This window comes from Plutella xylostella, chromosome 9, assembly GCF_932276165.1.
Source record: "Plutella xylostella chromosome 9, ilPluXylo3.1, whole genome shotgun sequence".
In the NCBI taxonomy this organism is placed as follows: domain Eukaryota; kingdom Metazoa; phylum Arthropoda; class Insecta; order Lepidoptera; family Plutellidae; genus Plutella; species Plutella xylostella.
The window spans coordinates 3,408,678-3,423,015 of NC_063989.1; the positions used below are offsets into that span (position 1 = coordinate 3,408,678).

Consider the following 14,338-nt stretch of genomic DNA (forward strand, 5'->3'; position numbering starts at 1 on the left):
TGTCAATTTTCTGCAGATAAGAAGACAAGTGATGGTATACAAGAGCCGCCCTAAAGGTTCGCCCTCTAGGGGATAGAGTTGAACGCGGTTACTATTTTTAAGCAAACAGCCAGCGCAACAACTCGCCCGTGGTTCTTATCCTGCTCCGACAGTGAACGAACGCAAAGTATTGTACCCACTATTCGAATCCGCATTTCGGATGCCAAACTGACTGTCCGAAAGGTCGAAACCGTACCACTACAGAGGTATGACTCGTTCGAAGAGCTTATCAGGCTCTTACAGCAATCAGATGTGTCGGTACACTGAAAGATAATCTACAGGCCTGCTTTATTTATTTAGGAGCACTAATGGCCTCCTTTCAGTCATTGAGTCACTGGCACTCAGGCTGCGGTTGAACAGGAAGATAGACTGTCTAAACAAATCATTTTTAGGCTAGTTAAAAAAAACTTTAGGTGGGTAGTATGCCAACTAGAACTACAAATAAAACAGTATTTTTGTCTCCTCTAAAATTTGGTCACGAGGAGTTACGATGATTACGATCTAAGGTGACGCTGACGATATTTTATACAAGGTATTGAAAAAAGGGTATAAAGCTTAGCCAAAAGTGGATTTAGGTGCCATTCTGATCCACTTTTCTTCTACAATTTTGAAAATTCACGTAACAAAACCTTTTACATAGAAACTTATTCGATCACGTGACTTTTTACTATAGAGACCGAATTTATTTTTCGAGAATTTCCAAAACTTGGAGAACAAAAGTTGTTCAGAATAACCCCTGAGTCAAACCCTTTCGGCACAGTATACCCTTTTTGCAACATCCTGTATAGGTAATATCAGGTTTATAAAAGACCTGGGCCTGTAGAGTGAGACTCGGCATGGGGAGTCATAATTTATAGATCTTTTAGGTTGCAGTGGCGAATGGGCACTGGTAGCCCTGCTCTTTTCTATAACTATAACTATAGGTAATTTTATGGCAATTTAAAAATGGTATAATATTTATCTATTTGAAAAAATCATTAAAAATATACATTACCTATCACCCTAATTTAAAAAAAAAATTCAGCCCTTACTTTAAACTTATAACACCCCTCTATTTCCTTCAGGGGTTAAAAAACCTGTGTATTTAATATTTTCTTATGAGTTTTTTTTTAAAACTAGGCTCTTACATAGTTGTACATAATAATATGCGGTATTTTATTCCACTTGTAACGCATAAAATTCATAGCTACAGTAAACATTTCTTTTTTTTCATGGCGAGATACAGTCGCACTTAACCGCTTTTTTGCAAAGCTTGTTAAATAGATTTAAAAAATTATGTAAATTTTAGATCTTCAATTTTTTAAAATACTTACTTATTTTTAACAACCTGTAGTGTACAGACTACCACATCTTAAAATATATATATATTTTTAATTAACTACGGTTTTTGGTTTCAAATAAAACAAATTATGAACTTACTTTTCAACACCCTGTATATTGTGTAGCTTACCTACCATACACAACCGTTAAAATAAAATAAATTACCCCTCAGAATATAAACAGGCTCGCGCTTTGGCATACTGCATTGACCGTATAGTTCTTATTCGGAGAATCTAATAAGTGTCATTATGTGCAATGTTTACCTTTATCTATGCATCTGTAACTCTATAGTAAAAAATGTAAACAAATCGAAAAGGCGAAATGTTTTCTAAGAATTTTCGGCTTTTCTGCATCTAAAATGATTAGAAAATTAACTTTCCATAGCAAATGCATATGTATTATAATACTTGTAGTCATAATTTGTTGATTTAATCAGTTTTTGTGAAATATTTGATAAAAAATAAAATGGCGTGGGTATCGCTCCTAACAGGCCGCCACCAGGGCGACGACTGAAGAAATCTGAAATCTGTCACGGTGTCATCATTTTTAAACCGGAATTTATTAGTTTTTTGCAAAAAAAGTTGACTTCTGGTCCATTAAATCCAACTCTTTAAGGTAACTTTGTTAAGAATTTAATTACCTACACATACATATAAGATTCCATGAAAATGGGCCCTCTGATTTCGAGGGTTTTTTCATAATAAGTCAAAAAATGGCAAAAGACATGGTGTGTTTGCAATTTTTTTTAACATACTTATTATAATCCTGCACCAATTTATAAGCAACTAACATGTTCAGTATACCCTCTGCTACAAAATATATTTTTATCAATGTGATAGAAGCCACCGTTTTTCCAATCTAATCAAGTATATCAAGCCGACTTTAGCATTTTAGCTTTAGGGATCCCCTTAAGTGAAATTGTAACTATGCCTCTAAACTCTAAGGGTCCTGCCCGTGCGGACGTAGCCTCTAACTGTCACTATTCATGCGTTTGGAGGTACCTAAGTGTCACTAAGTCACCATAAACCAAAGTAATCGACACGATGCGTTGATTATAACGGTAACGAGCCTTTGTCACTTATCACCAAAGACCACTCACAATCAAACAAACAACCATCTTACACTCTTACTAATAATCCACCTGTTTTGTCCCAGGTTCAACTCCCAGCCGGCGTCGCCGGGCAGCGCGTCCGTGGAGACCACTTCGAGGGTGTCCCACTCGGTGCGTACCTCACGCTCTGAAGACCACTTGCAGGTTAGATTTTATTTTTTTATATCACGATTTATTTAATTGTTTTTGACACTGAGTCATTAATTATTTGATGTTTTATGTAGAGATTATTCAGACAAGGTATTAATCGTTATCTTTAGGGATTTAAAGCCCAGTTATGTTACACCTTATACCTACTTTGTTTTTAAATCCTATTGGTAACTAAACTAAACTAAACACGAAATTTCCACATCTTAACTTAATCCCTAGTTTCAGCATAGTCTGTTAGATCATTAACACCATTGTTAGTTACATTGTAACGTCATCTATTATACGATTTATACCTCATCTCCATATTAAATTCTTGACAGATGTTTCAAAAGTCAACAACTAATCCCTTGTTATTATCTAACAGAGTATGGTGAAACTGGGGCTTAACACCCTATCCTTAACGCTCCAAGTAGCCCTAACATGTGATCGTAAGTTCCAGAAGGGCTCCTCGCTCAGCGCAGTTGCAGTGGAGATGGAAGACGACGTGACGTCATCGCTCAACACGCTATTGGACGCTCGGCCCGACTCGGCCACGCCCAGCGGGCCGCGGAGCGAATCAGACGCCGAGAGAGATAGGTGAGGGAGAGTTTTATAAAAGCTGTTTTCCTATCAGTATGGCGATTGTAAGATTTTTGAACCTCCGTTTACTTTGCATATCGTCAACTGTCACTGTCAAATGTAAGGCAAATTAAAAGAATTAAAAGACTATTAGTAAGAAAAAAAAAGTCAAATTTGTTAGTTCCAAAAGTGACAGTTCTTCATGTTTGTATAGTATCGAAAATAGTATCGAATTGCCACGTAAGTCCGTGGCCTAAAGTTCTGCATTACCTTGCGTCTAGTGCATGACGACGTGACGTCATCACTCAACACGCTATTGGACGCGCGGCCTTGTGAATGTGCGTATGTTGACAGGATCGTGTGGGCATACGACGCACTTCTATTTAGATAAACCTGTCAGAGATACCCTCCCATATGGAATACACTATCGAAACACCATACTATCTCGGCACCAATAACTTAACTTGACTCGTATGTTCTCAGGATCGTGTGGACGTACAACGCGCCCGTATCCTGTGCATCAGAGCGCACGCAGTGCAACGGATCGAGCACGCACTCCAACTCCACCTCCATATCCGACGGCATGTCGCAAAGGTGATGCTTTTGTTTCGTTTTCCATAGATACTGACTGACTACTATCGTGGTTGTTAAAATGTTAGGTATGGTGGTGGTGTGGTACGGAGACTACGTGTCTGTGTGTGTATCTGACTATCAATATCAACATGACAGACACGATGACATTCTTCTTAGCTTATTGGTGACAAAAACTAGAGCTGGATTAGCGTTCCCAGGCATGAGCGGCATTTTATTTATAAAATCGTCCCGCCATCATCTTTGTCATTTCCCATAGTCCACTATTAAAATTAAAATATTGTTAAAACCTCAATTTTATATCTAAGAGCGGTGGTAGCTCAGTCGGGTGAACGCCCGCTTCTCAATCAAGAGATGCGGGTTCGAATCCCGGCGCTGACATGTACCAATGAATAGAATAGAATAGAATAGAATAGAATAGAATATTTTTTTATTTGCATGAATGTAGGTAAATGGCAAGTTATTACAAATTATAAGTACAGCTACATCCTGCCCTTTTGGGGCGTACAAATATTATTACATGAGTATTTGGTGCATGCATACCATTAATAATAAAATTACAAAATACAAAGCTAGTCATAATATATTATATTACAAATTGTCAGCAAAAAATTCACGTACATTATAATATGTCTTTTCTACAAGAAGGTTTTTTAATTGATTTTTAAACTGTATCATATTATTCGTCTCTCTTATATCTTGCGGTAAGTGGTTAAAGATTTTTGTTGACATTCCAAATATACTATTATCGAAGAGAGCTGTCCTCCTCGAGAACGCACATAGTTTATGTTCGTGCCTTCTACTCTTTAACGTTGTAAATCTATTTAAATTCGATTTGACGAATACTGCAACTTCATAAATATATAAGCTTGGTAATGTCATCAATTTAAGTTTTTTGAAATGTGGTTTGCATGTATCAGTTTGCTTTAGTCTAAAAATTGCTCGGACACATCTTTTTTGAGCTTTAAATGCACTCTCTTTGTCTGTTGAGTTGCCCCAAAATATAATCCCATATCTTAGTGTGGATACAACGTAAGCATGATATGCAGTTAGTACTGTTTCCTGGTTTGATTTTTTTGAGAGCATATAAAGTGCAAAGGCAAACTTGTTTAATTTAGTACATACAGCGTTAATCTGATGTTTCCATGTCAAATGAGAGTCAATTACTAATCCTAGAAATTTATGACTTTTCACATTACATAAGGAATTATTTTGATATGTCACATTTATGTCAGTGGGTTCATTTTTATTATATATTGAAGTAAATGTCATAATTTTGGATTTTTCGATATTTATAATGAAATTATTCAGTGATAACTAGGGCATGCAATACCGGAACTATTTTCAATACCGGTATTGAGTTCCGGTATTGCAACTCAATACCGGGATCCCGGTATTAATACCGGTATTAGATTTCCTTGTAATATATGGCATATATTGTGATTAAAGGTCGTATACGTCAAAATAAAACGAGAAATTCAGTTTTTTGTAATAGATTTTTACGAGAATTGAATATTAGAGTTTAAATTTTACAAAAAATTATTATTTTTACATCCAGTTTCCGTTTACGCATGGTCAACAGTAGATATTAAACGGCCGAAAACTGCATCAAACGGTTGGAAACAAGTGCGCTTTCACAGTACATAGGAATACTATATCTTAATCACTTTATTATAGCCTAAAAAAGTCCGATTCCGGTATTACTTCAATACCGGTATTAAGTTTAAATACCGGTATTGAAAAAAGCGTGAATTTTGTCCCTAATACCGGTATTACGAATACCGGTATTGCGGTATTGCATGCCCTAGTGATAACCAATTAATTATACTATTTAAATTATCTTGAATGTCATTCTCGTGTTTATTTTTATCAATACCCCTAAATATTACTGTGCTGTCATCTGCAAATAGTACTTCAGGATGGCTTGTTGCTTTAGGAAAGTCATTAATATATATTAGAAAGAGCAGTGGCCCTAAAACACTACCCTGGGGTACCCCATATTTGACTACTGCTGTTTCTGAAATATAATCCGTGCTTGTTTTAGTAACAGGATCAATTTTTTTTAATTTTTGTGATTTGTTCTCTATGCTCAAGATACGATTTTAAGAGATTGAGTACATTACCTCTTACACCATACGCATACAGCTTCTTTGCAAGTATGTTATGATCAACAAGGTCGAAAGCCTTTGTAAGATCCATGTACATTGCACTAACAAATTGCCTTTTGTCAACACTAGTATAGACTTTTAGTAAAAAATCATATATTGTGGAGTTAATATTTTTATTTTTACGGAATCCTGCTTGTTCTGTTGCAAAAATGCCATTCTTTTCAAAGAAATTATAAATGTTATTATAGATGACTCTTTCAAATATTTTAGAGATAATGGGTATAAGGGCTACTGGGCGATAGTATTCCATATTTTCTCTGCTTAGTTTTTTAAAGATTGGTATTATTACAGTTCTTTTAAGAGCTGTCGGAAATATACCTTGTTCTATACATAAATTTATGATGTAGGAAAGAATTGGACTTATAGAACAGGCCACATATTTTAATACTTTTGTACATATGCGATTATAGCCTGTACTATTAGTATCTTTTAGGTTACGTATAATTTTGTAAATACTATCCGGCGTTGTTGGGCCAAGAAAAACAGACTTTTCATTACTTTCTATATGATTATTGATTGCATCAGTATTTTTCGTATGTTGAGAAAGCGATGAAAGTCTATCTGCTTGGTTTGTAAAAAAATCATTGAACTCTTGTGCTATTTTTTGTGGATTCTGAATAAGTCGATTTCCAATTTTTATTTGTGTAATGTCCTCACTAGGAAATTGACATTTCGTTTTTTTAATGGTCTTCCATGTCGCTTTACATTTATTATCAGAATTTTTTATGTAATAGTTATTTTGTGCCTTTTGCGTTTGAAGAACTACACGTTTAAGACGTTTGCTATAATTTTTAAGTTCTTGTTTATTTTTTTCACTTGGATTTTTTCTATATTCCCATAATTTTTTACGTTTTTTCTTTGAACATAGTTTTATACCTTTAGATATCCACTTCGGTCGACATTTTGAGGATATTTTTATTTTCACAAAAGGAAAATAAAGATCATAGTACAATTTAAAGGTATCATAAAATAAATCAAAGGCTTGGTTAGCCTCAGTTTGATCGTACACTTCCCTGAAAGTTAATTTAGAAAGACAATCTTTAAAACAATTTAAATTTTCCGTAGAATAATCCTGTCGTTCCACAAACCAATGATCAAGGCTACATGTTTTTTCTACTGGACATTCAAACAATTGAGCTGTATGGTCTGATAGAGCCAGCTCTATCACACTAGCTTTCGAGCCTCTAATGTTATGGATGAAATTATCCAAACATGTACCGCTGCTTAGTCTAGTTGGTTCATTAATAGAGAGTTTCAAGTTGTAGCTATGTAGTAACTGTTCAAAATCGGTACTCAATTTAGTTTTTTTCATTCGGTCTATGTTAAAGTCTCCACATATAATCAGTTTATTTGAAGCTTTGTAGCATAGTGATGTCAAAAGTTTATGTAATGTAATATAAAAAAGGTCAATGGTTTTCGAGTCATATTTGGGAGGTCTATAAATACATATAATATCAATATTGTGGTCTATTAGATTAACACCACAACATTCAAATATATTCGGGATGTTCAGATCCTTAATACATATTATTTCCTTGTACTTATGGGTTTGTGACAAGAGAATGCATGATCCACCATAACTATTTTGTCTGCAATAGTAAGCCGCTAGTTTGAAATTGTTTACGTTTAGAAATGTTGCAGTATTGTCGGTCATTTTATGTTCTGTAATACATAATATATCAGTACGGATGCCCTTATCGAGGAGTTCGCTCAATACAACAGTAAGTAGATCAGATTTCGATAATAAGCCATTTATATTCTGATGCATTATTCGTATAGAGTTATACACGAAAAAACTTTGAATTTTTGTTACATTCTGTAGATATTACCTGTTTATTTTTTGTATGTTGCAAACTAAAGAGATAGGGAATAGTTCCTTTAGCATATTTCTGTTCTTTATTCAAAACTTGTAGCACCTTGTTTTTTGAATTTTGTAAATTAAAGAAATATGGTATGGTACCCTTAGCATATCTCTTTTGTTCTTTATTGATACGTTGAATATGTTGTGGCAATTTTTTTACAAACTTTGTTTGGTATTTTTGGGCATAAATCTCTATATTTAATTTGAAACATATTTTATCCAATAATGTTGGTAGTTTATACATAGTTTTCAAATCGTTTGTATTTATAACAGTACAATTTACAAACTGTTTCTCCAATGAGTATAATATCTTGTTTAGAGTATGGGACATTTTGCTTTGGTTGTCATCAACACATAATAGAAATATATCATTGTTCTTAAATCTAATTAAAGTTTCTTGCAACTCAGTCAAAAATACATGCTTATTTACATCATGATTTCCAGTTGACAGTATGATGATATCCTGCGTACTTAGAGAGCTAAGCGTAGTTTTGGAAGAGCCTATTATTTGCTTAGTATTGGCAAATGGCATCACAGTAGATGATATCTGATAAAGATCATTCCATTTGTACTGCCGAGCTTTCAACATTAAGCTAGCTAATCCCCGTACACTTTCATCACCTAAGATATGTATTTTATATGGTTTATTTGAAGAGATGGCTTCGATCTGTGTTGTTTTAATTCTCTTTTCCTGTAATATTTTTGGTAAAGTCATAGTCATGGTATTGTGAGCGTAAGGTGAAGTTTTTGTCTCCGGAGCAACACATTTTGATGTGCATGGTATAGGAGTGGTCGGTGTGTGATTTTTACTGTGTTTCACCAGATTCGTAGGCATTCTCTCTACTGAGGTATTTGCATTTTTGGGATTAATGTTCGAGGATTTACTGGGATTAGAGGTCTTCTGTTTATGCTTCTTTGGAGTCGAATACTTTGTAAGTTTTTTAACCAATTCATATTTTTTTCTTAGTGCATCTAGTTCATTAGCTAGACTTGAGTTTTGAAGTGATAATTCTTTTACTTCATTATGAGCAATGGCTACTTGTAGTTTAAGTTCTTTGATTTCACTTTCAACATTTAAACAGGTGCTTCCATCTGCAGACAAGTCTGGTAAACTACAGGTGCTGCCATCTATAGTTTGAGAAGATAACTCTTTTCCGTCACAGCTTTCATTGTTGGTCTCTGATTTAGTACGAGTTCCTCTTCGAAATGTTATATTAGTGAAATAATCCATGACTAATATTCTTTTTACTTTTTTCGTTATGGTTGGTCTTGAACCTGTGTTCGTTTTTACTTCTTAAGTGAAATAAATCACAAAAAGAGCGGAGCATGCAGAACTGAGACTCGAACCCGTGTTACCTTAGGGTCGTAGTCGATGTCTTAACCAACTGATCTACGATCGCTTTGGTATTGTAGGCGAATTAATCCATTAGATTATACATTTTTCCACGGATTGACAGTTAGTGGACTTTGACCAAGTCAGACAGTGATTCACCAAATAGCTTATTGATAAATTCACTCATATCACTGTAATAAGGTATTTTATACAATGTATACCATCGCTCTTACGGTGAAGGAAAACATCGTGAGGAAACCTGCATATCTAGATCTAGCACATTTATTTATTTATTTATTATTTATTTACAAAAGACATGCCTTAACAGTAGTTACACCAATGCGACATTCTTGACTTATGCTATAATTACAATATTTACATTACATTAAATTTCATTATACAAATATAAAAATAACAAATTACATTTTCAATATAAATATAACCACAACACAATAACATTGCTCAAAATAATAAATTATAACCTTAATATTTACACAGTACTACTTTGGATTTCCATAGCATAGGAACGCGGTTATTGCTCTCTCGAGTTGGTTCATTGTACAAACCAGGATGTCGACCTCATCAGCCAGTATATTTAACAGGCGAATGCCTCTAGTAAGGGGTGCGCTGTTGACCAGAGCCGTGCGACCCCGCGGCACCTCGAACATCCTGTTCTTGCGGCGCCGGAACAATCTGTTTGGGACTACTAGTTTTAATAGCTTCAGCACATTAGGGCTGTATTCCAATCCACGAACTACTTTTGTAAGAAATATGACCAGGGCTACGTTTCTTCTCACTTCAAGTTTATTGTACCCAACCATTCCCAGTACAAACAATGTTGGGTACATGAGGGGGTAGAATGGGTAAACACCGTACATTTTTAGATACAAGAACCTTGTGAACTTGTTCTGCATGCGTTCCAACATCGCTGTGTACTTCTCTTGGTGAGGACTCCAAACGATTGCATTGCATTCGAGTTTACTTCTTACCAGGGCATTGTATAATGTTCTGATGGCCCCGGTATTGGAGAAGCTCTGACATCGCCTTAAGATGAATCCAAGTCTTTGGAACGCTTGCTTGCATGTACCAATAATATGATCACGGAACGTCAAGTCACTCCTAAACTCCACCCCTAGATCTCGCACGGCAGAGACTCGCGCCAATGGGGCAGCCCCCGCTCTGTACTCGTGGAGTATAGGGTTCCTGCTCCGGCCGTAGCTCATAACCTCGCATTTATCAACGTTAAACTGCAACTTATTCAGTCTACTCCAATCAAAAACCATGTTTATTGCATTCTGCAGGAAATCGCAATCTTCGACATTGGTTATAATCCGTAACAACTTGAGGTCGTCTGCAAATAGCAAGCATTCGGCGTTAACCACTGTTTTTGGAAGATCATTGATCAGGATCAGAAATTCCAGGGGCCCAAGGTTACTTCCCTGACTCACGCCAGAATGCGTATAGTACGGCGCAGATAGACATCCGTTCACATCGACCACTTGACGTCTGTCCTTCAAATAGCTAGCAAAAAAACTTAGCACTAGCGGGGTACAGCCGATTGCTGCCAATTTCGACAGTAGGACGTCATTATCGACTAAATCGAACGCTTTCCGGTAGTCGAAATAAGCAACGTCCACCTGTAGTCCAGAGTCCACCGCTGGGGCCACCACGGACATAAAATCCAGTAGATTGGTATTAGTACTTCGTCCCGGCCGGAATCCGTGTTGAGCATCCGCTAGTTGAGGCGATACCTGTTTCAAAATACACGCTTGTAGAGCGGACTCAAACACTTTCGGGAATGTAGAGAGTACTGCAACTGGTCTATATTTCTGCACGTCCTCGCTTATTTGACCTTTCGGAATTGGAGAAACTTTGGATATCTTCCAACCATCCGGGTAGTGCCCTGTTTCCAAGCACATGTTAAATAGGTAGTGTAGAGGAGAGGCGAAAACCCTACTACAATCCTTAACAAGAAATGGTGGGATACCGTCGGGACCTATTGACTGTTTAGAGGGAAGACGATTAAGCGCCTGTAGAATTTGTAATTTTTCGAGAGTTGGTATGTGTACTCGGGCACCGCCGCCGCCGTCCGCTGCGCTGCAGGTAGAGCTAGCGCGCTCTACGTTCAGCTCTGGTCTTGCGGGGTCGTACACTGACTGGAAGTAGTCTGCAAACGCCTGCGCGACCTCCTCTTCTGGTATCTCTACACCATCTTTTTGAAGCCGCATTTTGTTAATTTGCGTCTTTTTGGATTTAATCATTGTCCAGAAAGTTTTCGGATCCCTACTTAAATTCATTTCAATACGTCTATGATATTGGTTATAGGCAGCAGATATTTTACTTTTGAGAGTAGTTCGGTAATTGGCAAATTGGGTATAGTCATAGTCTGATTTGCTTTTCTTGTACTTCTTGTGCCATATAGCCTTCTCTTTCAAGTCTCGTATAATGTCTGCATTAAACCACTCGGGATACAGATGATTCACATTTTTATTTTTGCTTTTCCTGGGAGTACTACGGTCAATAATGCTATTTACCTGTGTATAAAAATACTCCAGAGCTACCTCTACCTGTGTTATACTGTATAGAGTAGTCCAATCAACTTCTGCCAATTCCGCGTAAAGTTGTTGGAAGTTACATTTCCTGAAGTTCCATCGCGGTATTTCAAGTGGCTGTAATTTGTGATCAGCCGACTGCTTGGCCGTTGAGTTTGTATTTGAAGCTGCCGTTGTCCCTCTCGGAATGTGCCTTCCCTTTGGAATGGTGACCACTAACGGAGGATGAAGTACATCTATTGGCACCAATGGCATGTTCGAGGCCGACACCACTGTATCTGATAGTTTCCCATCGCAAAGGGAAAAATTTGTCAACACGAGGTCTAGTTGCCTGTTATTACAGTTTGGTACATGATTTAATTGAATAAACTCTCCAAATGCTACGAAAAATTCAAAATAATTATTTATATCTGCTGACGCTGAGTGCAAGTTAAAATCGCCAATTACTAACATCTTTTTATACTTTGTACATAGCTGCTCTACAATCCTAAACATTTTTAAATATTCAATATCTGGTGCAGCTGGCGGGATATACAAAACACAACAAACAAATAAATGCCTATGTTTCAGGTATACAGAGGAACATACAATTTCGAATAATGAGTTATTCAAGTCAACAGTAATAGGTATTTGTTTAAGTTCGTAATTAGGACACGCTGCAATCATAACCCCCCCCTGTTTGCGCCCATCTGTCCTATCACATCTATACACTGTAAATCCCTTGATAAACAATTCAGAATCATTGATAGTCTCGTTGCAGCCCGTTTCTGTTATGGCAAAGAGATCACTTTCTGATGCTGCAAGACCTTGCTGAAAGACGTCTAATTTTGTTCGGAGACCGCGCACGTTTTGGTAGTATACAGTGATCTCGTTAGTCTCATACTGTTTATTATATTTGCTTCTCACCTGCCGATGTTCTGACCCCTGAGTCCTGCCTGCCTGAGTCGCTCCCCCGCGGTCGTTGGTCGGCGCGGGGGCGTCGGAGAAACCACTCAGCAAACATCACTCCCTCCGGCCACGCTGAAGGTGAGTTGAACACGGGATATATTGATTCCGGTATACCAATGATGAATGATGCGTGCCGGTCAGTCTTTATGACTCGTTTTGAGACGAAGTACTTATCTGAAGGGTGAATTTTTCCTAAGTAGTTTTTCAGAGCTTCCTCAGTGGTATCAGGTGCAAAACGCCACGCCTGTATATGGATTGTGCGTTCCACCGCTTTTATCTGAGTATCGCTGGTTCCTGTGCCTCTCACTATAGTACGATCCGTGCGCGGTTTAGCTGGCTGTTTCTTTTTCTGTACTATTGTCCACCCCGAATCGTCAGTATTATCATACGATACTTCATCTTTTCCATTTGAAAGTGTAGATCGGGGCACTTTGCTGTGGCTCGTAGGCTTGGCCACCGCTTGTGAAAAAGATTGATGAACGCTAGATTGTTGGGTCGGTTTATCTATTGCTACTTGTGATTGTGCTGGTGATTCTGATGTTGAAGTAGCGGATGACTGAGTTTTATCCGGGCCAGGTTGCTCTGATTTTTTAATAGGTTTCCCGGCAGATAATTTTGACACGGCGGCGGCGTCATCTTCTAGTTTTTTAACACTAGTTCGCAATTCCTGTATGACCTTTTCTTTAGTTTTAACAGTATTATTCAACTTATTTATAGTATCCGACATAGTATTAATGGTCAGGTTCATAGTTGGAATCATATTAAGTATTGTTCCGAACTGTGTATTTTGTTGATGTAGTTTTTGAATTTGTTCACTCATTTCCTTCATAGATCTGAGTATTTCCTTCAATGAACACGTATCGCCATTCGGGGGAGCTGGTATGCTGCTTTCATCGAGTGTCCCACTTCCACGATACATATTTATATATTCAGTGGGATAGTTGTCAGTGCCCAGAATAATGCTGTCGTTTGCACTCAAATTATTATTTGAATAGGTAGAGTTGAGCATAACGCTTCGTACTGGCGTGTTGATATTACCACCTTTGCGTTGTGTAGATATACATTCTGGGCAGATCCATTTCGTTATATATTCTTGCGAAAATTTGTTAAAGTCGCTATGTTGTATTGCCAAGCAGTCTATATCATACATCCCCTTACATTTTATGCACTCCATATAGTTAAGTGACATGATTTTTTTGTTACATGCCTTGCAAGTTGTGTTGGTAGACATGTTAATCTTGTGTCACTAGCAGCTCCGTTATCTTTGGTGGTGAAAAGTAGAACTACAGGCAGCGCTATTCAGTTATGGTGGTGAAAACCCGAACTACAATAAGAAGCTTCCTCTACTCGACAATAGATGGCGTTGAAAGCAACTTGGGGTCGTGAGTCTGCGTTTAAAGGAGCGCAAGATCAGTGACAGTTCGAAACCCGCTGCTATTGGCTGATGAGATGACAGTCGCTGTCACTTTCACATCTGACTTTGACGTTTGATGTTGATGTCTCGCTCTTTTCACAGCTGTTATAAAGTCTCTTTCGCACACTGTATTCGACACTCACTTTAAACTGGTTATTTTCCACTTTTACACAGTTGTTTTGTACGTCTCTTTACGGATAGGAATAGTTTGACCACAGAGTAGTAAAGTATATTGACATTTGATTTTTTTTCACATCTAGATATGTGAACCTACCAACCCGCAGTGGACCAGC

The 14,338-nt window shown here is 37.3% G+C and overlaps 1 protein-coding gene across 1 annotated transcript in view; it reads left to right on the forward strand.

Moving 5' to 3' along the window:
* Positions 1 to 14,338, forward strand: part of LOC105383921 (PH and SEC7 domain-containing protein) — a 47,741-nt gene that overhangs the window by 15,719 nt on the left and 17,684 nt on the right. Inside the window, exons 8-10 of the mRNA XM_048623291.1 lie at positions 2,515 to 2,614; positions 3,060 to 3,196; positions 3,662 to 3,772. Coding sequence (XP_048479248.1) covers positions 2,515 to 2,614; positions 3,060 to 3,196; positions 3,662 to 3,772 — 348 coding nt within the window. The remainder of the gene's footprint in view (positions 1 to 2,514; positions 2,615 to 3,059; positions 3,197 to 3,661; positions 3,773 to 14,338) is intronic.